The 24,603-nt window shown below is 35.2% G+C and overlaps 2 protein-coding genes and 1 non-coding gene across 3 annotated transcripts; 1 reads left to right on the forward strand and 2 right to left on the reverse strand.

The window, feature by feature from the left end:
• Positions 1–1,729: 1,729 nt before the first annotated feature.
• TRNAQ-UUG (transfer RNA glutamine (anticodon UUG)) lies at positions 1,730–1,801 on the reverse strand. Its single transcript has one exon. It is a non-coding gene; the product is annotated as a tRNA-Gln (tRNA).
• Positions 1,802–6,092: 4,291 nt separating this feature from the next.
• Positions 6,093–8,574, forward strand: SAG29 (senescence-associated gene 29). The gene is made up of 6 exons (XM_007043812.3): positions 6,093–6,283; positions 7,067–7,103; positions 7,211–7,421; positions 7,541–7,702; positions 7,808–7,927; positions 8,025–8,574. The coding sequence occupies exons 1-6, from the start codon at positions 6,232–6,234 to the stop codon at positions 8,304–8,306; spliced, it is 864 nt and encodes a 287-aa protein (XP_007043874.1). The 5' UTR covers positions 6,093–6,231; the 3' UTR covers positions 8,307–8,574.
• A 767-nt stretch (positions 8,575–9,341) lies between these two features.
• PBS1 (Protein kinase superfamily protein) lies at positions 9,342–15,730 on the reverse strand. Its single transcript, XM_007043813.3, has 5 exons — positions 15,079–15,730; positions 14,286–14,491; positions 12,890–13,079; positions 10,470–10,861; positions 9,342–10,337 (listed from the first exon to the last, which is right to left on the reverse strand). The coding sequence occupies exons 1-5, from the start codon at positions 15,197–15,199 to the stop codon at positions 9,855–9,857; spliced, it is 1,392 nt and encodes a 463-aa protein (XP_007043875.2). The 5' UTR covers positions 15,200–15,730; the 3' UTR covers positions 9,342–9,854.
• Positions 15,731–24,603: the final 8,873 nt, after the last annotated feature.

Here is a 24,603-nt window from a genome sequence, read left to right on the forward strand (position 1 = left end):
TAACACTTATTTTAAGCATGTCTTCTACAATTTATTTTAGATATATCATTTACGTTAGAAATATGAACTCGTGATTTATAGACTTCCTTAAACTTTATTTTCAGAGCTTAAGGTTATGCACAATTGAGTTTAAGTTTTGACCTGTAATAATGTGAACCTTTTACTAAAATTAAATTACTCTAATTGGCATATCGTATCAAAATTGTTAAAGAGCTTCCTTAAAAGGATCTCCAATTATTTGTGTCACTTAGAATTTTAATGCACACCATATATTTGATTGAACAATAAATTTTCATTAGTTGCTTTTGATTTGCATTAAATTTGTTTTTATAACCAAAATATAGTACATAGTACTACTATATTTTCTTTAAGGGGGTAGTAAAATTTTCTTTAAAAAGTTATTGATCATGCAATAGTTCCACTAATCAATTTAAAGTGGACGTTAATTATATCTCAACAAAAGCAAAACTAGAACTGTTAAACTTGTAGTAATTGTAGAATATTATAAGCTTGAATCCATACTGTTTACATTAATTTCCTTTTGTACTATTCAAAAAAAATTTCTTTTATACTATACTAACATCTATGTACAAAATCAATAATTGATGATCTAAGCTCTATTTCATCATATTAATTTTTAATCGGTAAAGATGAGCATCTTTAATATTGTCATGTGGATCATATTTTATTGATTTAGAAAGGAGTAAATTTTGAGGATTTTTTTTGGAAAATATTTTTCACAAGATAATTCAAATGACAGAAGATATTTTCAATATTTTATCCAAATAATAATAAAAATTTAATTTTTCAATAAAATGTTTTACACAGAAAATATTTTCTTTCAACAAATTATTTTTCAATTAGCAAATGAAACTAAACTATGTTTGTATGTGTACATGAATATATACATATATACATATATCCATATATATGTATGTATATTTTAAAGAATATATCTTTACATTTAAAATATATATTTTATATTTATACCACAATATATAACAAATTCTTATTTTACTTTTATATTTTAAATATTCAAATTATATTTCAAAAAACATTTTTAAAATAAAAATTAAAAAAATTATGAGTTGGATAAAATTAAAAAACAAATATTAACATGTAAAAAAGGTTAAAAAATTAATAATTTTTCTTTTTCCTTCTTCTCTTTCCCTTCACTGGCTGTTAGGATTGTCACGGAGTAACTCTCTTAATCGCCTTCAACATCCAATTGACGTAGACCCAAGGCCGCTGAGGTCCAATCTAACGCTACTGGCGCAAATCTGTCCAGCAGAAACTGGATCTGGCCTCCCATAGAGAAGCCGGATCTGGCTTCTTCCCGCAGGCCAGATTCAGCCTCACGTTTGCCTTTAATAATTTATCCTAAAATAATGATTTTTGACAAAAAAAAAAATTTTATGGATTTTTTTACAAATATGAAAAAATATTTTCTTGGTTACTTTGTTTGTTATTAGTTCCACTAATTTATTTAGTTAGAATTTATAAAAGAATAAATAATTTTATTTTTCACATTTGCAAGAGCAGACAGAATAGTAGAATTTCTTGATAGGATTTTTTTTCCATCCAATAATGGTAATATTACATTAAAAAAGAGGTCAAGTTGCAAGATTAGGGAATCCTCAATTTAATAGGATGGTAAATATGATCATCATTATTCCTTTTTATATTTAAAAATTAATTAAAATAACTGATTAGGGAACTTTCTATAAAAAGGTCCTACCGGGAGTCGAACCCAGGTCGCTGGATTCAAAGTCCAGAGTGCTAACCACTACACCATAGAACCAAGGTGCGAGTTGTTAACAAAATTAGACTGAAGGCATTTTAGATACATGATTAAGGAATAATACACGGGTTGACTTACCTAACAGGGGTTAGAAGCTTAGGAGAAGGTGCAAATGAGAGAAATTAGAGAGTTGTGTACGGAAAGATTCTAGATTGATTAAAATTGAAATGGAAATGCTTGCACTTGAAACAAGGGTTTCCTTAAACAAATGCGGTTTGTAAATGACTAAAGTTGTGATTTCAGACCAAAGGGAGAATGATGTGTTGAGGGACGGAAAATCTATTTTGGCATTTACAGAAATCAAGGCTGGATTGAAGACCTCTCTGCTGGCACGTAACCATATGATTTGTGCATCTAGACATCTTAGGTGCAACTCCCCCCTGGCCCTACACTCCTTGGAGTCTCGAGAATTCCTAGCTCACTTGCCTTTACTTAGCATCCCTCTTAATTATGTGTCCTTGTTCAATCACCCTAACCAAGGATCACAACAATCCCCATTTTCCATTTGGAATTTTCACACATTCATACCTTTACTTGAAACTGACCGCCAACAAGTTTCTTTTATTTTTCATACACAGAGGTGGAAGGAAGAACAAAAAGTTTCAATCCAGAATTTCAAGTTACAAAATAGCAAATATGGCTTGGAGACCTAACAATCATATTAAAACAAACAAAATATTCGTCCATCTAACCGATGCCAGGATAAGTACCATCACCATAATTAATGAACCAAAATATCTTTTAAAAAGTTTACACTTTAAAATTATTCAACATTTACTACATTACTTTCTTGCTTTCCATAATCTATAATGATTTTAAACATACAATGTTTTCATAGTTGAATTTTTATATACATCCAATTGTCAATAAATATTATATAACAACATAATCATTTACTCGTGAAAATGCTGAGAGAAGCTTCCTCCCAGCACGTGTTACCTTGTTTAACATGCTCCTCTTTTCCTATCAGCTGAGCCATGCAATGAGAAAAGGTTATAAAATTAGTATTCTTTAAAAAATAAGTAGAAGAGAAGGGCTCTTCAATCTCTCATGGAATCCAGCATAAGGTTCTCGTGTCGTCCCCTGCTTGAATTGAATGAATTGGTACAACTTTTACTTGATGTTTATTTGGGTCAAACACGTTTTTAACTAACGTGGGCAGATTCCAATGTATGCAGAATTCCTCCCTCCCAATTAGTTATGAACTCTAATGAAGCACTAATTGATCATGTTTACCTTGCACAAAATGTTTCAATTTCTTACGTTAGCAGAGCCTCAAAACGAAAAAAAAGCAAGACAAGATAAAAAGTGGAAAAAGCACCACATCGGACCTAGCTTTTGGAAGCTTTCCAACCCTGTTCCCTGAGCGGGCAAGTAGGATTTCTCACTTTTGCATGGATGATGAAATATATAATTTTGACAAAAAAAAGAGAAGAAAATACAAGGCTCAGGTGGGTCGGTGCTGATAAATTTCATAATTAACATTGATTAAATTGTAGATTAAAACATCTTATTCCATAGAATAAAAATATATAAAGAATCAATTGATCAAATTGTTCAATATGTGAAACTTACTTATTAGTAGTTTATTTTAATGAATTAGTCATTGATTATTGAAATATATTAATTAGTGATTAATGAATTACTAATTAATTTCTTTGTATACAATTTGTTATAAGTTTCAATTCTCAGTTTTAGTTTAAGAAATAAAATGTTTATATGTTTAGATATATATATATATATATTTACGGGTGAACCTCACAATCTTAACCTAAAAACTAATAGTAAACTATTAATATGAGGGTTAGTTGTACTTAAATTGATTTAATAATCTTAACTTTGTATAATCTCATTGAAATGGGTTAAGGGTATTACTTGTATTAATTAGAAAGATATTCCTGACATCAAAGAGAGGAAATCGAAAAAGTAAGTAATAATAAATAAAGAAAAAAGGACCAGATTTGGACCCAGCATTACATAATCTCTCCATGATTCCTAAAAAGGGTGGTCATTATCTTGTTTACCCCACCACAATGGCAATAATGATATGCTTGTCATTATCCCCCTCCCAATAATGATGAGGTGAACTGGCTTAAGCTTAGTGAATCAGGGAAATGGACGCTGGAAGGCAGCCACAAGTTCAGGCCATCGTGGACCAAAAGTTTCTCAAAGAGTGGTTCGATCAAACCATAATATCTATCCCCTGCACACACAGTTCCGAGTTCAATTATAGGGGATACCTCCAAATCAAAAGAATAAATAATGCAATGGCGTGGTCTTTTTGTTGAACTGATATCAAGCATTAACTCAGATGATAAACATGAGAGAGAACCCCACGTCTGATATCTACCCGTCGTTTGCATCTGATAAATTTGGAACCCCACCATTTTTTTAATATGCTTTAATTTCGTTTGCAAATTGAAGCAGCCAGCGCCCATGAACCTTCGCTTAAGCTGCGGGGAGAGCGAAGCCCTTTTTCATGATTAATTAATTTAGTGAATGCACGAATCTACTTCTGAGCCCCAGCTCTTCTCTGTTCCATAAATCATGAATATCATCATTAACCAAATGATAACGATAAATTAGTGCCTTTCAGCGTTAACTTTAAACGGATTGTAATGAACCTTAGCCAGAAGTCAAATCAAACGGAGGCAAAGATTTAAAGATCAGATCAACCACTCAAAAAGTTGAATGTCGAGAAATAATTCATTCCATCGCCAGCACGTTTTTGGCTGCAAAGAAAGGAAGAATTGATGTCACGGAAGGCTAATATATAGGGAGAAAATAAAATAAAAAGGAAATCTTAATTTTGTCAGTATGAATAGCAGGGTTGGGAGGGCGATGCAGTGTGGGGTCTGGAAAGCAGAGAGAGGTAGCTAGCAATACCATTATAGGGTCTCGCATCAGATTGGGAAACCCCAAATCATTTGGTGGGTGGTATACATCAAAAAGTGCAAATTTACGCACCAAAATGAAGGAGACTTTTAAAAGAAGATTGTGTAGCGCTCAAAGAAATCCAAGCTACGAGAAACACTTGCTGATATCCGTTTGCGTACAACCACGAATCTGGCCAGCTCCACCTAGCATTCCCAGACAAATCCCAACCAGATAATAGATACAAGAGAAGAATAACAACATCATTATTGTTTGCAGGTCATATATTTTCTGTCCTGTTTTTCCACCTCCGTCTCATCATATAACTGCAAATATTTTGAAGAAAAAGAAAAAGAATAAAAAAACCATTACAACGACTTGAAGGATAAAAAAGGTCATATGCCACACGAAACCTTTGCCACGCAACAGCAGAGAAACGCAAACAAACAAAAACAAATCAACCACAAACAGAAATAATGAGAGAGGGTTTCAGAGCTGACGCGGATGAGCGTGTTCCATTTTGTGTGTTTCGGACTTGGTTATATCATCATATTCACTATGCTAAAAGAGAAACGGCTTCCAGGTTGTGTTTTTATTGCTTCACATGAATTCAGGCTTTTCGACCATCACCTCTGCGCCCTATCTGTAACGTAAAATTCTACTATCATACAAGCTCTTCTTGCACACATCCTGCCACCCCTGTTTTTGGCGCGTGGCGCTTCCGTTTCTCGCATTCTATTTTTTACAGACAGTGGGGACTTATTTTATCCAGTGATAATTTTCTTATCGTAACGTTGTAATGATATTTAACTTGGTGTATCTCTCCGATCCTCTACGGAGACAAGAAAGGAATTATATATAGTATCCTCAATTAATGATTATTGGATTTATTATGACCAATGCAACAATTACGTACTTTTAAGTTAAACCAGAAAGATGGCACACTAATATCATCAAAAAAAGGAAATAAAAAAAAAAACACAAATTGTGTTAAGAAGTAAAAAGGTTTTGCAAAGCTAAAGGTGTTAATTAATTTTTATAGAAAAATAACAATAATGAGTCAAATAATAAGAAATACACAGAAAAGGAAGAAAAGAAGATGGGTTTATATTCAAGCTTAATAAGCATTTTCAGAACGTTGGTAAGTAGGAGGGATGCCAATTTGGTTGGAACGCTGGGCACGCGACGAAAGAGGCACGTGGGGGAGGGGCAATAGGGTAAGGACAAAGGGTAAATGATTTTATGCGAAGCCACCAACTAATGTTCCACTTGTCATGCAACCAGAATGAGTTGAAAACGCACACACTCTTGCTTGCATCAGCATTCACCACCCAACCCAACCCAACCCAACTTAGCCCCTCCCCAACCCCCACCCCAATATTTCATATAAAAGGCTCTCTCTATATAAATCCCTCTCATCGCCATCCTTTGAGTGCATGACATACAAAGGCTTTCGGGTTTAGGGTTCCCCTTTCATGCCCCCTACCTTCTTCTGTTTTTAAACAGACTCTTTTTCTGACTCCCCTCAAATTGTTTTCTTCCTGTTTAGCAGAGAGATGGCTGTAATGGGTGATCACCATTCTTGGGCTGTCGCATTTGGTGTCTTCGGTATATATTTACACAAAGCTTAAGCATTGCATATCAAATGCTCTTCCCACCCTCCTTTTTTCTTCACTTTCATGACTCTTTTCGAGACATAAAACTGAATATTGAACAGGGATATTCATCAGGCTGGTCATTACAGCTTCGGGTTTTTTTTTTTTCTTGGAGTCATTTCGCTGCTCATTTTCGTTCTGTTCCAAGTCATCTCAGTTTATATATTTCCGTTTTCCTCTTTCACCTGCTCCATATTCTTCAGCTTTCATCTTTGTTTCCTTGCTCTTTCATCCTCTCTTTTTAAGAGTTCATTTAAGCCTTTTCTCCCCTGGTTAACATTGGTCCTTATTCATACGCTAGGTCTGGTTTAGGTTCTTCATTCTTTTCCTTCTTCCTCCATCTTCTACTTTATTCCAGGCGACTCTAGTCATAATTTGGTTAAGTTAAGCAACTAATAATACTATTTTTGTTTTAAACAGGTTAACTAGTTGTTCCTTGTTAGTAATACCTCCAATATCACCAAAAGATAATTGATGTGATCAGTTACATATGCTTCTTAACAAAAATAAAAGACAAAAACAAATAAATGTTATTTCGCTATCAAAAATTTAGTATTGTCACCTATATGATGATCCACCTTTCCAATCATATAAATTAATACATTCATTTTAATAACTGCATGAAAGCATTTTTGTAAGATATTTTATTTTAGTTGAGCAGTGAAAACTTTATGCATGTACTTTTTTATAGAGTAATAAATAACCAATGAATTTGTTTGCAATTGATTGATGACAGGTAACATCATCTCTGTCCTTGTATATCTCGCTCCAGTGTAAGCATCTGTCTATATCATCTTCTCTTACATGACTCGAAATCATTGGTTTCTCTTTGATCAGACGAGGAATAACCTTTTTTTTTTTTGGGTTTCAAAAATTTCAGACCAACATTCTACCGAATTTACAGAAAGAAATCAACAGAGAGTTTCCAATCACTTCCTTACCAAGTGGCATTGTTCAGCTCCATGCTATGGCTTTATTACGCGTTGATCAAAAAGGATGCTTTCCTTCTCATCACCATCAACTCCTTTGGATGTATTGTAGAGACTATGTACATATCTATATACATAGCTTATGCATCAAAGAATAGCAGGGTAATTAATATGATAAAAATTCAGTTTTTAAAGGTTTTCTTATGAGAATATTAGTCAAAGGTTTAAGTAATTAGCTAATTATTCTAATTATTGTCTCTTTTGTTTCTTTTTTACTGCAGATGTCAGCTATGAAACTTTTTGTTGGTATGAACGTGGGGCTGTTTTCTTTAATCCTTATTCTCACGCGCTTTCTGGTGAAAAGTTCAATTCGTATCCAGCTTCTTGGTTGGATTTGCGTTGCCATCTCTGTATCTGTCTTTGCAGCACCTTTAAACATTGTGGTGAGTTTTAGTATTTTATTTATTATTTATTTTTAAATTAAGGGCGTGTCTACTGATCCATTTTTACACATTTTTTAACTTCATTATTTTTATTAATTTTTCCAGGCACGAGTTATTCGAACGGGGAGTGTTGAGTTCATGCCATTCAACTTATCATTTTTCCTCACATTGAGTGCAATTATGTGGTTTGCCTATGGACTATTCATTAAAGACATTTGTGTTGCTGTAAGCTGTTGTTTTCTTTGATGTGGGACGCATTTTTTCCTCTTTCACTTGGCTTTGAGCCACTAATTTGCTCATTTGTTTCCTTCTCAATCGACAGCTTCCGAATGTCCTAGGCTTCGTCTTGGGGATGCTCCAGATGCTGCTGTACGCAGTTTACAGAAACACCAAAAAGGCCATAGAGGAGAAGAAGCCCCCAGAACAATTGAAAACTGTTGTTGTCCTGAGCACAATAGGCGCCTCGGAAGTCTATCCTGTTGATATTCAACCAGATGCAAACAGTAATAAGACAAAAGAGAACGAACAGACAGGGGAGCCTGATAAAACTGAGAAAAGCTTGGAAGATTCCAGTGACCTCCAATCAAATGAATGTCCTGTTTGATTAAATAACATGTACCCAGTTTATCATTTTGTTGAGAGTTCTGATGCTGAAACCGCCTTCCACATTTGTTTTTCCATCTTGTTTTTGCTCCACCCCTCACCACCCTAGCCTTTGTACACAGAACAAATGAGCCAGGGGCCACTAAAATGACGATGTATTGTGCCTATCTCAGTTCGCCCCATGTTTAATTATCTTGTATGTCATTAATCCTGAATATGTACTATTGCTTTGAAATACAAGAATGACTCTTTCCCCAGTTTTCCTAAAATCTGAGGATGACAATTATTCTTTATTTGGTATTGTTGATGATCGAACCGTAAAGTTGATTAGAAGTGCAGGGCAATGTTTTCCCCTTATCGGGCTCATAAAAGTTGACATCGTAGCCATGTGGCTCTCGCTGGTGCCTTCAAGCAGGTTCCAACATTTATTCATTCACAACAACACCACAGCTGGATGCGATAGGAACGAAGGACCCACGTATTTTTCAATAGGAAACGTGAGATGGCAGAACGGCTTTTGGTTTTTTTTTTCCCCAACTGGCTAAATAATTTTATGACAGATGAGATATATTTCTGATCCTGGGCATGTTCAAACTTCTCCCTATTGCATGTTTCAAACAGCAATCCAAAGTTTCCTAATGTTGCTTCCATTTAGATTTTTTGCAGTAACATTCTGACACCAGACTAATCCGCCATGATTGTGAATTTAAATCTTATATTGTTCATGTTTTTCTTGAAAAACAAAATTAAATAGCTCATATGTTATTATGGGTTTAGGGTAAAATGTATCAATTGTGGTACCCCTCCCTAAATTCTGATCTCCTCAACCGTCTTCTCCATGAATTCACTTCTAAGAATTTCACACCTGAACCATACATATCGAACTCAAAAAGTCAAAACGATTATGACAACATCTGGAGATCCAAGGATCCAAGGGGAAATCAGAAACTTCAAAACCCATGGCAAAATCAGCACTTACCGTGCAAAACAGGCTTGATGAGAGAGTACGACAGCTCTACAACATAGTAACACAAGATTGGTTGACAATGACCTTAATTAGTAATTGGTAAAATGTGTTTGTGTACCGAAGATGACTACAACATACAGACAACATAACTGTTCCGTACAGGGGGGCCCTCCAAGAGCAAGGATAACATTGACCCAGACGTCTTTACTCACAAAATTTTATAAATACGTCTTGTTCTTCTCTTGCTCTCCTAGTAGATAATGTACACTCTCCATTATGCTTTAGATCGTTATCATCATCATCATCTTCTTCTTCTTCTATGCTTCGATGAAAGGATGTAAAGTAAAGAAAAGAGAAAAGAACAAAACTTTGAAAAAAAACAAAAAGAGGTTAAAAGCATGTTAGCACCAAAGTCCCTTACAAAGCGCACCACCTGTCTCCGTTTCAGAGGAAGAAAGCATTGCCAAGCTTTTTGGCTGGACCAGGCAGATAAAAGCTAGAAACGTGTCTTCACCTAGTTAATGTGAGAAAGCTGGATAAACATTGAGGTGGAAGATGGTGCACACCAGTTTTGCTAGGATACTACCCATTAGACCCATCGAAACTACCCTGCGCACTTTGTCTCCTTTTTTCTCGCCAATTCTCTCCCCACATTTTGGCCTCGGCTACAGCTCTTTCCCTATCCAAATCCCTATTCAACATCCTGGCAGTTTCTCTGGGGGAGTCTTCCTTCTCAGACCCTTCCAAATCCCACCTACGGCCAGATGCTCCTCCTTCATCATTCCTTGATACCCTTCCTCCTCTGTCATCTCTGTATCTTTTGTCATCCTTATCTCCAGGGCCTCTGTAGCCATGCCCTACCGCATTACGATCGTATGCCTGATTTGCCAAATAAGAGAGGGCAGTGACCACATCCCCAATCAGAGGACGTGTGGCAGCCTGCTCTTGAATGCACATGGATGCCACGGCTAGAGCTTGGTAGAGACCTCGCATTGGATATCGTCCCTGCAGTCGGGGATCTGCCAATTTTGAAAATTTGCGGCGGTCATTGAATAATGGACGTGCCTGTATATACATAAACCAGAAGAAAACTCAATTACTAAAAACTCTTAGCCATTACTTGCTACACTCACACACCAACCCTCCACAACACAATAGTTAGGCAACCAAACTACAAAAACAATTTAAATGCATCACCCATGTAACAAGGTTTTGTTCTCCATGGGGTCGTGTGCTGTCAATAGCTTTCCGTCCCGTAATTAGCTCCAAGAAGACCACCCCAAAACTATAAACATCAGATTTCACTGTCAATTGACCAGTCATGGCATACTCAGGAGCACAATAACCATATGTGCCCATTACCCTGGTGGAAACATGTGATTTGTCTCCAACAGGACCAAGTTTTGCAAGCCCAAAATCAGATAACTTTGGGTGAAATCCTTCATCCAGTAATATGTTGGAGGACTTGAAGTCCCTGTATATAACAGGCGGGTTTGCTTTATCATGCAGGTATTCCAAACCTTTAGCAGCGCCAGCTGCAATCTTCATTCTTGTGTTCCAATCTAGTGGTTCCTTCTCGGGTGGAAGATCTGCAAAGAGAATAATGACAGATTACATTATAATCAAATTTACTCCTTCCTGCTATATGCCCAGGGGTGTGACACTGCAAACCTCGCAAACGTTCATTTGTAGCAACTTAAACCAGAATATATCCAACACTCAGATATGACAGTATATCATCTGTGTAAGTCCACATCCACATGTTACAAAGGCAAAAGTATTTGAGGCTTCCAGACTACAAAGAGCATATGACAGCAAGCAAATGAGCCACAAAACAGATCCATTCAGAGAATTTTACGCTCATGGCTCATTATTAGTTCCAACAATAATTAGGCTTGGTTTAACATTATGGTTGGTTGAGAAATTGGGGTTTGGAAAATCATGGTGATAGACCACTTTTTTTTCACTCAAAACTCAGTTTAGGCTGAAAATGTTGAATCTGTTTAGCATAGCAGTTGCAGTGCAAAACATGATCTTGCATGTAAACCGTGATCAGCCTTAATCTGATACAATATAGCTTTAACTTTAATTTCCACGTCAAGTAGCCAAGCCACAAGGTTGCCTTGAGCTCATGTAGAATACCAATAAGTTCAACAATCTCCTTGTCTTGTAGCTAACAAATCTCAACAGACTTGAATATCTAGATTTTCAATACAGTTAATTAATGCTTCTAGCATGACTTCTGAATCTACAAAGTACCACACAAAGACCCAATAGAAAAAGATTTACCCAAATTTATAAGCACAAACAATAATGTTACAAGTACATAATAGAGCAACAGCACAAACTTTTAACCATAGAAATATATATAAACCACATCAGGAACTTTATTTAAAACCCACTGCTAAATATCTACCATGTAGGATAAACAGATTAAAATGACTTGACAGCAGAGCAATAAAGACATCAGAAGCAGAAGACTACATATAGAAAGCAGATGAAATTAACACTTCCCCACTCACTTATCTCTTCCTTTTTGCTCTAACTTAACTTCACCTATCTCTATTGGTACCATACAATAATACAAGCTCCTATGACACCTAGAATAGATTTTGACATAACCATATCAATAAAAAATATCAAGAAAAATCCAACAAGAAAATAACTGACGTGGTTTTAATCTAGAAGGCAGTACAAGAATATCTTGTTCTCAGACAAGAAAATATTTGATTTGACCTGATCTTATCAACAAAGGACACACATGAAATGAAAGAGATAATGCAACATTGGCCTAATATATTTAATTAACTTATGTAAAGCTGTTAGCACTATATATCTCTAAGAATAACAACACAAGGGTTAAGCCTGTTGACCCAAAGGCATGGACATTTAAAAACCAAGAAGTGCAAGAAGAGAAGCTCAAACCAGAGAATGAGCATATATGAATCACACCTCAATTCCCAAATTGCAATGAACGCAAACACAAATGTAATTTCTTTACCTGCTAATAAAAAGAAATTTTGATAACTTGAAGCACAGATAACTACAAAGCCTCACGGGCAATTATTAGTTATTTATTTGGCATGCTGTTAAAAGCTTACTTGAATATTATTAACTTCTCAAAACTAAAAGACAACAATAATACATCCACCACAAGAGAATGAATGATGAATGTCTAACTTTTGAACTTTTGAATCAATGTAAAATCCATAGTATTTTCTTATGGCAAGATGATCTCACGCGGTGTTCAACTTACCAAACAGCAGGCTTTACACTAAAGATGACAAAATAATATCTTATACCCAAATCCTTTGGCATCATATCCAGTCAAAGATACCTTTCATCATATTTGGCTAACATTAATTACCTCTTCACAACAACATTGGCTCCACTAAAAAATCAGAGGATCTAGAAATACAATGTCCGAAAAATATTTGATCACTTCTTAATCAAATGCTGACTTGCTAAACCAACCTCAAAGTGCTAAAATTCTTTGAATTGAATATACCTTGGTCAAGATCTAAAGGTTGCAGGAGCACCAGTTGCTCTTGATAAAATTAATTAATGCAAGAAATGAATTCTATCATTAGAAGACCATAAGTGCACTAAAATATTACCATGAAGGTGATCTTCCAAGGATCCCAAGGGCATGAATTCATAGACAAGAAGCCGTTGATCTCCATCAGCACAATAACCAATCAGGTTAACTAGATTAGGATGATGAAGAAGGCTGAGCATGAGAACCTCAACCAGAAATTCCCTGTTACCCTGGAGACCATTTCTATCCAGCTGTTTGACAGCAACTACCTGCAAAAAAATATATATTTACATATATGTAAGAAAAATGATGACATGGACTCCTCAAGCATCACAATTTTTAGTTAGTTATCCCAACTACTGGAACCTTCAATTTGTGTAATTTCAGAACAAAACCCAGAGATCCTCTTTCAAATCTCTTAAACACATGTATGACAATCCTGTTACATAGGAATAAAATAATTTTGACAGACAAATGAAATTTGTTATCCAAATTACATGGTTAAATATGCTCACTTTATTCTTTCTACTCTTAAATTAAGTATAAGAATGATACGTGATGCTGCACACAGCGGTAGAATTTTCAAATTCATACGAGACCTCAGCTACAACATGACAACATCAAGGGAGGGTTTAGACAGAAAACCCACATTTTATCAGCAAGATAGACTACACGAGGATGAATGCTGCTTTCTTTTAGCAGATGGTTAACTATGTTAAGTAGCAACAATCACACCCAAAAGGATAAAAACATACTCAGATATTAATTAGATCATCTTCAATGGACAAAAGATTATCACTTGAGAGTTATCAAATTAAAGAACTGCACCAAAGTTCAGTAATTCATCTTTTCAATCAATGTTCACTAAGACACAACTGTGTATGGCCTCTTCAGTGGGAGCTAGATCACAATGCATAGCAAGTGCATTAGAGGATTTGAAAACCTAATGAAGAGTATAAAACAACAATACTAACTGGTTATTTTACCAAATACATTCTTAATGATGAACTTTCCAGTTTTATTTATGCTTTTTTTACTATATTAATAAATGTTAGAATCATAGAATAAACAGAGTAATTCCTTTCCAAACACTCTGTCTTCAACCACTAAATATCTATAGGGATTATATTTGATGCATTTTCAGTGTATAGTATTTATACACTATCACTTAGTAATAGAGTGTCACCTCATAAACACGCAAAGGTAGAAGTTCAAAAATTCTTCATAATAAATATTTTTCAGATTATGAGTGTTTATTTTTTAAGGTTCCCAGCTTTTAGATTTATTTATTAACAAGGTGGCAACATTTGGTTCACCGATACTGTATAGAATCTATACCCTACCAGAGCATCAAAATAAGCGAATGCCTAGAATTGGTGAATCTTATTATGGATCAAAGCTTAATTATTGCAGCTACATCATATTCATATGCTTTCAATATTTTGAGAAAACACTGCAAGAATAAAAAGATTTACCTGACCAGTACTCTCAAGCCGCCCTTTGTACACACGTCCAAATCCACCTTCACCTAAGAAAGACTCTGGCCTGAAATTCTTTGTTGCAGCTGCAAGCTCACGAAAAGTAAAAATTTGAGCAGCAATTTGGACACCAGGCCCATCCCTGGGACTTGGTAATTCCCTTTTGGACCCTCCATTACTTCTTGATCTAAGCCTGTCCCCTCCTGCCAACTCCATCAAAACAGATACTATTAAAGATCTATTTACCATTTTAATGCAAAGAAAACAATCTAACATGGAAAAAGTATATGATCTCATTTCTAAAGCTCAGAGATGGAAGAGAAGGGGCAAATTTTAATTGCCAAGGCAGTAATAAGCTCCATCAAGCTATAATTCAAATGATGGACTTTGCTTATCATACTTAGTAAGCTACTTTTACTTTAAGATACAGAATTACTGATTAATTACAAGACATCTATCAATGGGTATTGAATTGATTAAAATATTTTCAACTTAATCAACCAGCAAACAGATCAACCGAAGTGATCAAAATCATCATTAGATCCTAATTCCTTCACAAAACAGCATCAAAATCTGGTGGGGGCTAGTGGAAACAACCCAAACTTTAAATCTCTAAAAATTTTATCAGGATAAATCAAACATGTAATAATTTACTGTCGAAAATGAGAAAAATTATAAACAACAAAACAAGCATCATCATCAATACTTAGCAAACAATAATGAACCAGAAAGACCCAGATCAGATCAAGGGTTAAGATAATTATTTTTTTTTACAAAAAGAGAATCCAACCTGAAGATAATCTGGAAATGTTAGAGGAAACGGTTGGTTGGCCTTGCTTTCGATCATCGGTTTCTTTGACGGGAGTTAACTTCTCCTCTTCACTTGAATCGAAACAAGGAAAGCAACCCATCCCCTCAAAAATCAAACCAAACCCAAAATAAAAAAAAAAATCCTTAAATTTCTGAAATATATCAGATTTACAATAAAACAAGCTCAATCAACGTGTCATATTTCAATCCTAATTTTTTACAAAAATTTTGTAAAAAGAAAAAACATTTTGGGCACCCTCCTCTCTATTCCTTTACCCGATCAAATCATCAAAAGGAAAAGATGAAATGAATCCAACAACCAAAACAAGAGAGTAAAGCGCACAATAAAAACAGACACTTTAAGGTGAGCGAGAGAGAAATTTGAAGCACAACAGAAGTTGAAGAAGAAGAAGCCGGCTTTTGTCTTCGGCTTCGTGACGCTTTACACAAAACTTATAGCTCCCACACGCTCTCTTTTTGACCATATATTATAAATACAACTAAAACTTCCCCCTTTCCCCTTCCTCTCTCTAGAGATTTTCTCATGCCACTACTAAATTCTATTTTTTTAGAAAAAAATAAGTTTTTTACTCTGCTGTTATTTCTTGCACTCAAATAAACCTTCTTGTTGTTGTTGGACATATATATAAAATTAAAATTAGAAAAAGGAAGTGATATTTACGTGTCAATTGGCGGGACTGGCGGAACACACAAGGGAAAAGGGGAGGGGAGATGGAGTCCGGGAGAGCCAAGGTAAGAAAAACGTCCGCCTATAAAATTCAAGTAATCCTATACCGTTGGTCAAATTCTGTCCCTTCGTTGGCGCATCGTACGCTGCACGGTTGCGTGGTCTGTTTTATAATCCTTTTTACAATCAAATTATCACAGTGGTTCATTCGTTCCCATTATTCCATGGGATTGGACTTTTGCATTCTCTATTTCATTTCACGAATCTTATTCTTTGCCATTTCTTTTACAACTTTAATTTCACCCAAAAGTAGTGTTGGTTAAGGTAGCCTCTTGATGTTTTCGGCTCTAACCTTTTTGCATGTCAGCTGTAGATTAATCCATCTTAATTTGATTCTCATACGTGTATAAAACAATCTCATTTACATTAAAAAGGTCTTATAAATAGTCACTATCAATCAATGTATAAGAGAAAACAGGTGAAATTTGTATAATATATACACAATTGAATGTGAGGCATATGGTGGCTACTTGGACTATTCTAAATATTTGCATTAGACTATAAAATCTTGTAGCTTTAAAGTCTTTTTATGCACACATCGTTTTCTCTGCTAGTCCCTATGGACTTCTTCCTCAATACTTTGTTTTTCTTGTCAGCTCGGTGTTTTAGCCAATTTTTGAAATTAGGTTTGGAAATGGCTGACTTGGTGGTGGTGGTGGTGAGAACCAAATCTTAAACTCGACTTTCTCTTTTACAAATGTTTTGGTCTCTGACTGTGTACCTAAAACATGGTAACAGTGCAGCTTTCGGATTCCATGGTTAGGTGTGACTTTAATTTTACAACTTAGCAAGCAAGTTAATATATAATTGGAACTTGGAAGAGCCTTGAAGACAAGACATTGCCATTTTGGAGTATATAGTATATATATTTAAAATCATGCAAGAATCAATGTATCTGTAAATGGAAGCTTGGTCACCCAACATGTGCTAATCAGATTTTCCAGGGATTTTAACTATACCAAAACAAGATAAGGAACTCGATGGAATTAGCATAAAAGAAAGATAAGGGTTCCATTGCTTAACCAATAGGATTACGTTCCCAATCCCCATTTTACTTACTTTATAAAGCTCATATATAGTTGTCTTCCTGAATCCTCAAATGGAGCTATCCAAGACGCTGTATCCAGCAGGTTAATTTTTGTTTTTAAAGTCCCACCAGCGTGGACCTACTCTTGATCGATTCATGCATGACACATGGAATGCACTGCACAACTTGGATGATATATCAAGGCTTTCTAACCCATTTGCTTGTAAATTTGCACTAATTATTTGTTAAACGCACATATGATTTGTACTTGAAACTCTTCTTACAATCAATGTTCATTTTACTGTTGGGCATTATTCTTCTTCTTGTTATGATTCTCACTTCCCTGCATGCCCATCAATCGTCTAGATTTCAGATAGTTTCGAATTAGGTGTCTACAAAAGGAACAGTTGCCAGATCCTGTTTGGGTTCCGTAATAATAATATTAACAATAAAACAATATATAAATTGAAATCATTATTAGTGGTACACGTGTACGCGTTGATGTCGTCTGATTGGTCATCTGGGAGATGTCCCATGGACCATGGTCATCTGTCACCAAATTGTCGACTTTTATAATCTCTAGTGTTTTTCTTGTTTATTTTATTGGACTCTGTAATACCACGTTTGCCGTCTTGAGAAAATTTTGGACCCGCAAGCCGAATTACGGCGTGGTCTGCCACCGACAATATTCCAAAACCAAACACAACCTCTCCTCATTATTCTTTTTTTTTCCTTACCAGAAGCCAGGAAACTGAGATTCCGAAATCCCCATTTTTGAGGCCCTCAACTCTGAAGGATGGCTTTCGAGTTTAGACTAGAATTGATTCTGGCTTTGAGGTGGGGTTGGGTCCAACTCTTCTAGGACGAGTGCCACTGACCCCAGGCCTAAACAATTGCCCGTGTAAGCAAACAATCTCCAGTTTTTCACCGGCCTTCTCCATTCAATATGACATTCACTGTCCCATTATAAAAGAGTGGGTGGAAGTTGGAAATTTTGATGAATTAGTTAGTTGAACACATTCTTAAATTCCGCAACTAAGTCCTTCTGGCAAATATTATTACTAGAATTGCATAATATTAAAATAAAATCTAGAGAATTTGAGGAAGTCACCATGGCATAGCCGTGAAAACTCGATATTTTGTTGTTTTGGGGAAAGGAAGAAATGGTAAGCTGGGCAGACTGTCAAGTGAAAAAACACGTGGCTCTTACCACGAGCGCACCCAATGGGCCTTAAGATCTCGACCGCTTCGCTGAAAAAGAGGAAGATTCTAAGAAAGTGAGAGTCCCTCCTAGAATTGGCAACTGGCAATGTCTCAAGACCCACTTGGCCACCACCACTTGGCTCCTCCAACGCTGCCACGCTCGTCTCTCTTCCACTCACATGTATAAAATTGCTGGCTTTTCCTTACGTTTTTCTCTAATGCTTTTTCATCTTTTCCCACTAAACCAACACTAACTCAATTCTTTTTTCCAAGTTTTCACACTGAATTTCAAATTTCAAAAGGAGCAATTTTTCTTTAGGCCTACATGTTCCCCGCTGTTTATAATGATTATTTTTAGTTTAAATTTTAGCAAATAACAAAAAATTCGTAAGTACTTAACCTCAAGACCCCATCACGTTGGCTTCAGCTTGCTTGCAAAAAATATCCCAAACAATTGAAAGCAGCATATCATACATTGGGCAAAGCCTTAAGAGGCCCTCAAAAATTAAAGTCAAGTTGCTATTATCGACTTTATTTAAAACGCACTGCTCGACCAATCTGAGGGCCAGCGTCGGTATAATATGCCCCCAAATATCTATTTAAGGCCGGCAGTGTCCTTACTTCGGTTTTGCAAATTGGATAATAATCCTAAAAGCAATTAGCGACTCTATGTTGACATTAGGGGGCTTTTAGCATGCTATAAGTATGGAAGATTTTTTTATTTTAATTGATTGTAACGTGTTTATAGCGTTTGCTTGGCATAATAGACATGAAAAGATTTTTTCATTGTGAAGTGATTGCAGGGAATAAAAAGAAAAACATAAAATACCTTATCTTTCAAAGTTTTCATTGAAATTACATGGAGGTCATCAGTTTTTGAAATGAACACTCAGTCTCAAAACTAAAAACACCATTAACAAAAATAATGAAAAGACTAAAATACTTTTTTTATTAATTTAAAAATTATTATTATATTTTAAAAAAAATAAAAAAAGAGAGCGTCGATCGATGCTCCCCAACTCCTTAAGAAAGGGGAGCATTGGCCGGTGCTCCCTTAGGGAGCTCGATTTGGGGCTCCCTCGGTGCTCCCTTGGGGAACCTGATGCTCCCCGATGGGGAGATTTTTTTTAATTAATAAAAAAATAATAAAATTATATAATTATAATTATAAAAATTAATCAAGGGTAAAATTATCTTTTTACCCTTGACACGTTAGCAAGTTGATGGAAATACTAATGGTTGACTAATGGTTAGACTTACGTGTCTAGTGAAAAATAATTTTTTAGATGGAATGTCTATTTTAAAAACTAATGAACTTTTGTGTAATTTCAATCAAAATTTAAGAGGTTAAGTATTTTACCAAAAAAAAATATCATTCCCTTTTCTCACGGGAAAGTTAGTGAAGGTAAAGTTATAATTTTTTTTCTTCAAATTGTCCTCACTATAATTTAGCCTTTTCTCTTTTTCTTCTTTCAAAAAAGATCTTCGTACCAATGGCCATAGCTTTATTTTTTCACTGAACTTGAGCTTGTACAAAATAATGGTTTTACCAACAACATCAAGACCCACCATTTAAATAGGCATCTCCTTCTTAATAAAAAGTCAAACTAAAGAGCTTTGTAAATGTCAACCCCATCTCTATTTTTCTCTTTCCAGCTCAAAGCACTTTGTGATGTGCTTGGAAGAAGGATCTGATCTTTTTACTTGGTATGGCCATAGCATAATGAGTTATTTTTACTTTGCTAGATGCAAAACAAAGTAAATCAATAAAAAGAAGAAACCTAGCAACAATCAGCTTGATTGCCTTTTTTCTTTTATTTGGTATTTTCATTTCTTTTTTTCTTATATTTTTATTCACTATTTTAAAAAATAATTTTATATTTTATTGCTTTAATCAATTTTTATAAAAGAAATGTAAACTTAAAAATTTATATTAAAAAGAATCTAAGTATTCAATTTTATATTTTCATATATAAGGATAACTTTGTAAATTTACACTACATTCTCAATAAAATGTTTTTAAACCAAACATTACAATGTAATGCTCTCAACAATCACATTCCCTGCATATTGGTGCAAAGGGAGTTTATACGGTATTCAAGAATAAGCAAAATTGACTTCAAGGCAAGCCTTTAAATAAACGCTATCTTTAAGACTTATTTCGCCCTCACCACTTGGTATGCAAAGGGGAATAATACGAATAGTCTTAGGGATACAATGAAGCCAACGTCTAACTTCGTCTTACACTTAACGAGAGTAGACCACTAGATACACCCGAGGGTTTACAAAGATGTTTGGCCTTAGAGCCTACTTTCTGCTATAAGTAGATTATAAGGAATTTAGAGGCTTTTGTAGTTGGTGGGAACTTAAGTGTTTATGTTTATAAAACACAACACTTTTCTTTGCTCTTGACTTTTCTGCTCTTGTTTTGTATCTGAATTTTTGTGTGTCAAAATAGTTGGCAATAAGCCTTTTATATAGGCTTCCAAATGTCTCTTCTTCAAGGACATAACCTTTTCATAAGGACACATTTTGTCTAAAAAACATCTCTACATTTTTGCCAGACACAACTTTTGGATAAAGGTATTGTTTCAATAGTCATCTTATGAAAAGATAACTATTCATTCCATAAATTATAACCTATGAGTTATAATTTGAAACAATAACTTTTCACATTTAACTTTTAAGCCATGGTGTCTTTTCAATATGTCCATAACTTTTTGATGTCATTTTTTAAGAGACATAGCTATTCACATGAAAACCTGCCTATTATCTAATAGACACATTATGTCACTTTACGTGACATAATTTTTGAGCTAATGATAGTGTGAGACCTCAACCTCTATAGGCTTGTAACTAAGTATAGATATAATAATACGAGCTAGGGGTAGTCTCGTCATTTTCTCTAATAAGCTTCTAGAAGAAAGTTTTATGATGTTTTAAGGCTTAAATGAGTATAAGACTACATAAATGATGTGTGTTGATGAAAACATGAAGAAAACTAAAAGTTTCAACAATTTTCATAACAAGGGCAAAATGGTCATTTTTTACCTCGAGTTAAAATTTTATGTTTTTATGAATCCGAGTATGTTTAGACCATTATGGATCTTGTCCCAGTGTTAAGAGAGCAAAAAGATTGCATAAAAGATTTGAGGAGAGTAAGTTAATTGGTGGAAGGGTAATTTTGTAATTTTAAGGGAAAGGATAAGATTGCCTATAAATACCTTGAATTTCCAGCACCTTCTAGAGAATTTCCAGCAGCTGGTCTTCTTCTTCTTCTTCTCCTCTCTCACATTTCTTCAAAACTCCATGGAAGCTTGATTTGAAGCTTAAGTGATTTTCTTTCTCTAGCTCTAGTTTTCACACCTTTGAACCCTTTTGACTAGAACCCTTTTGACTAGAACCTTTGAATTCTTTCATCCTCTCACTTCAAAGCCCTTGATAAAGCTTATTTCCAGACTTTCTCTCACTAGCTGGGCGTTCTAGAGAGAGAAAGAGAGAATTACTCCATTGATTTGGAAACAATTGGAAGAGAATTTGACTATAAAAGAGCCCTAGGATAAGTGATGAATTAAGCTTGGTTTTTAGCTACAGAAAATGGCTAGTAATTGGGATTTATGAGCTGTTTTATTGTTGACTATGTTCATTAATTTTTTAGTGATTAAGATAGTGAACATAGATAGCCGTTTAATGTGGCAATTGAAAACTAGCTAAGAGATAGCTTTTAGAGTTCATAGTGTGTAAATTGATCTTTTGTTTATGTTAATGTGATCCTAGGTTTTAAGGAAGCCCCATCATCCCATTTGGACAATTAGGGGAATTAGAGTCATCTAAAGACTCTACAATCATTTGGTGAGTGGACTGCCTTCAAAACTTATTTTGGGAATATAATGTATTTGACAAACGTTTGAATGATTTTATACGATTTTTCATGAAAATGAATGCCTTGGGAACAAGCTCTTAAGAAATTATTTATGTTATGATATGTGGTTATTATGGATTTCTATGTGGTCGCATTATGTTGATATACATATATGCTTGAATATAATGCTGTGTAATTATATTGACTTGGCTATGTGCGGGTAGGGAGTGCGCATAAGCCGAGGATGACCCGATTATGTGCGAGTAGGGAGTGCGCATAACCCGATGATGACCCAGCCATGTGCGAGTAGGGAGTGCGCATGAGCTGGTGATGATGATGATGGGATGGTGAGATGATGATGATGGGTATATGCGTATATATATATATATATATATATATATACATATGTAAATATGTGTGTTATAGGAAATTGATGGATAATGGTTTATGATTGTAATGCATGTGAAACTTGACATGTTAAACCTTGAGAAATTGTTATGTGTTTCATATTGGTTTTGAACATTTCAAACAGGGTGGTTTTCTTTGGGAGAAAGGGAAATTTTCATTTAATGCCCTGTATTTCGCTGCAGCGAGAAATTCTCGGGTTTTGAAATGGGTAGGTTGGCTGAAAACTCGCTGCAGCGAGAATGACACTGTAGCTTATCGCTGCAGTGAAATACATTCTCGCTGTAGCGAGAAACTTTCTGTTTTTGGGTAGCAATTTCACTGCAGCGAGAAACCTTCTGTTTCTAGGTTACAATTTCACCGCAGTGAGAAAGAATCTCGCTGCAGCGAAAAACTTTATGTTTTGGTCTCCTATCTTGTTCAATTGTTGTCCTATCTTTCACTTCTTTACTACCATATCAGAGCATGGACTTCTAACATTAAGGATCAAATGAGTTAAGTTTAAAATGAGGAGGTTTAGTGCGAAACCCTAGGCTAGTTGAGAAACCCTCGTTCGGTTAATAACTAAATCCCAACGTCGCCGCAACGAAAATTCATTCTCGCTGCAGCTGCGTTGCAGCGAAGATTCGTTGTCGTATTTGACTTGCTTGTGTAATATTGAAGTTTTCATTTTTCAAATGGTTTGTTATGTATGGGTCCTTAATTTTCAAATGATTAATCATTTAAGGGCTTGATTAGGGGTTTTAATAAGAATAGAAACAAATTGCATTGTTTTGAAAAAGAATGCATCATGATTTCATTAAAGATTCCTTATGGTATGCTTGTTCCCTTCCTTGTTCACTCACTGGGTTTGTACTCACCATTTTCAAATTCATGTTTTCAGATCACGAGGCAGCCGGTAACTAGGACGAGGTGTTCTTGTAGACCTGTGTCCATCTTTTGGTAGGTGTCTCGGCATTCGGTAGCTGTATATTCATCCGAGTCATCCGCTGGAAGTCGAGTGTTATTTTGTTTTGTATAGACAAACTTAATGTAAATTATTAGAATACATGTTGTAGACATTGTATGTAAATTTTTAAAGAGTAATGCTAGTACGAGTTGGCAATGTATATCACTATTTTGATTCAAAAGTATGAAATATGACTTAGCGATATTTGATGGAATGATGAGTAGGATAAATCGATAGGCTTGCTTGGGCTTAATAGACTACGTTTATTGGGCCATTGCGCCGATCATGGCCCAAAAATTTGGATCGTGGCAGATAGCTTTTCATCATGTGACAACCTTTAATTTTGAAAATACACCAACACTGCAATCATTACTTTTTCATGTTTTACAAAACGCTACAAAGTTATCTTTCTAGTAATCACATTCTCAATAATCATATACCCAACAATCACATTCACGATAATAACATTTTCAATAAAATACCAAACACCATCTTAGTATCATATTCTCTTTGAGGGCATTTAATTTGAAATAAGACAAAAATTTATTGTATATGCTCCAACCTTGGGCCACACTTGATCATATGAATACATTGAGAGAGTCCCAAGTAATAAATTGTTTGAACAATTCTAAGGGTACAGCCCATTAGGTATGAGGGCCACATCGTATGGAAGCTGGCTGGGTGGTGGTTAGGCAATGAACAACATTTTAAGTAGAAGCACAAGGATAAATTGGAGGTCAGCACAACTGGGACACATATATTTGGATAAATTGTTTATTGCAATGGCATGTGCCTTCTTTTTCTAATATTTGCTCTCTTATTGGCTGTTGCAAGTGTAGACAACTCTGCAAGGTGGAGCCATTTATATATGACTCCATCTGCCTTGGCAAAGAGTTGTAAAACAACAGTTGGCTTTCCTCACACAGCATTGGCACTATAGGGGCCACCTTGACGGTATTTTGCCAAGATTCCAAGCTAACATAAAGACCATAACAACTTGGATTTACTCCTTGCTCTCTCACTTTTCCTCGTTCTTCATTTAATAACTGACTAACATGCAAAGTTCGTCACCGCTAGTAGAGTTGAAGGCAAAGCAGAAAGACATAAATGATCAGCGCTGCTTTCCAGCTGCTCTTTCTTACACGAGCCATAATACTACTACTCTTTTCTGCAGAACATGAATTGTTAGACCTATCGGTTTAACCATTTGTATTACTATTCTTGGTTTAGATTTATGACTGATTATCTTTCCTCTTTTTCGCAGTACATATAAAATAGTAGTGTCAGAGAAAATCACAAATCGAGAAAAGA

Source organism: Theobroma cacao, chromosome 2, assembly GCF_053813885.1.
Source record: "Theobroma cacao isolate CCN51 chromosome 2, ASM5381388v1, whole genome shotgun sequence".
Classification (NCBI taxonomy): Eukaryota; Viridiplantae; Streptophyta; class Magnoliopsida; order Malvales; family Malvaceae; genus Theobroma; species Theobroma cacao.

Bases quoted from the DNA above. Each gene is read 5' to 3' on its own strand.
- SAG29 (XM_007043812.3), top strand. From the start codon at position 6,232: ATGGCTGTAATGGGTGATCACCATTCTTGGGCTGTCGCATTTGGTGTC. The intron at 6,284-7,066 runs GTATATATTTAC...GATTGATGACAG, and splicing joins TGTCGCATTTGGTGTCTTCG to GTAACATCATCTCTGTCCTT. The intron at 7,703-7,807 runs GTGAGTTTTAGT...TAATTTTTCCAG, and splicing joins CAGCACCTTTAAACATTGTG to GCACGAGTTATTCGAACGGG.
- PBS1 (XM_007043813.3), bottom strand. From the start codon at position 15,199: ATGGGTTGCTTTCCTTGTTTCGATTCAAGTGAAGAGGAGAAGTTAACT. The intron at 10,862-12,889 runs GTAATATTTTAG...TTCTCTTTGCAG, and splicing joins CTTGGAAGATCACCTTCATG to ATCTTCCACCCGAGAAGGAA. The intron at 10,338-10,469 runs GTGATGCATTTA...ATGTATATACAG, and splicing joins AACAAAACCTTGTTACATGG to GCACGTCCATTATTCAATGA.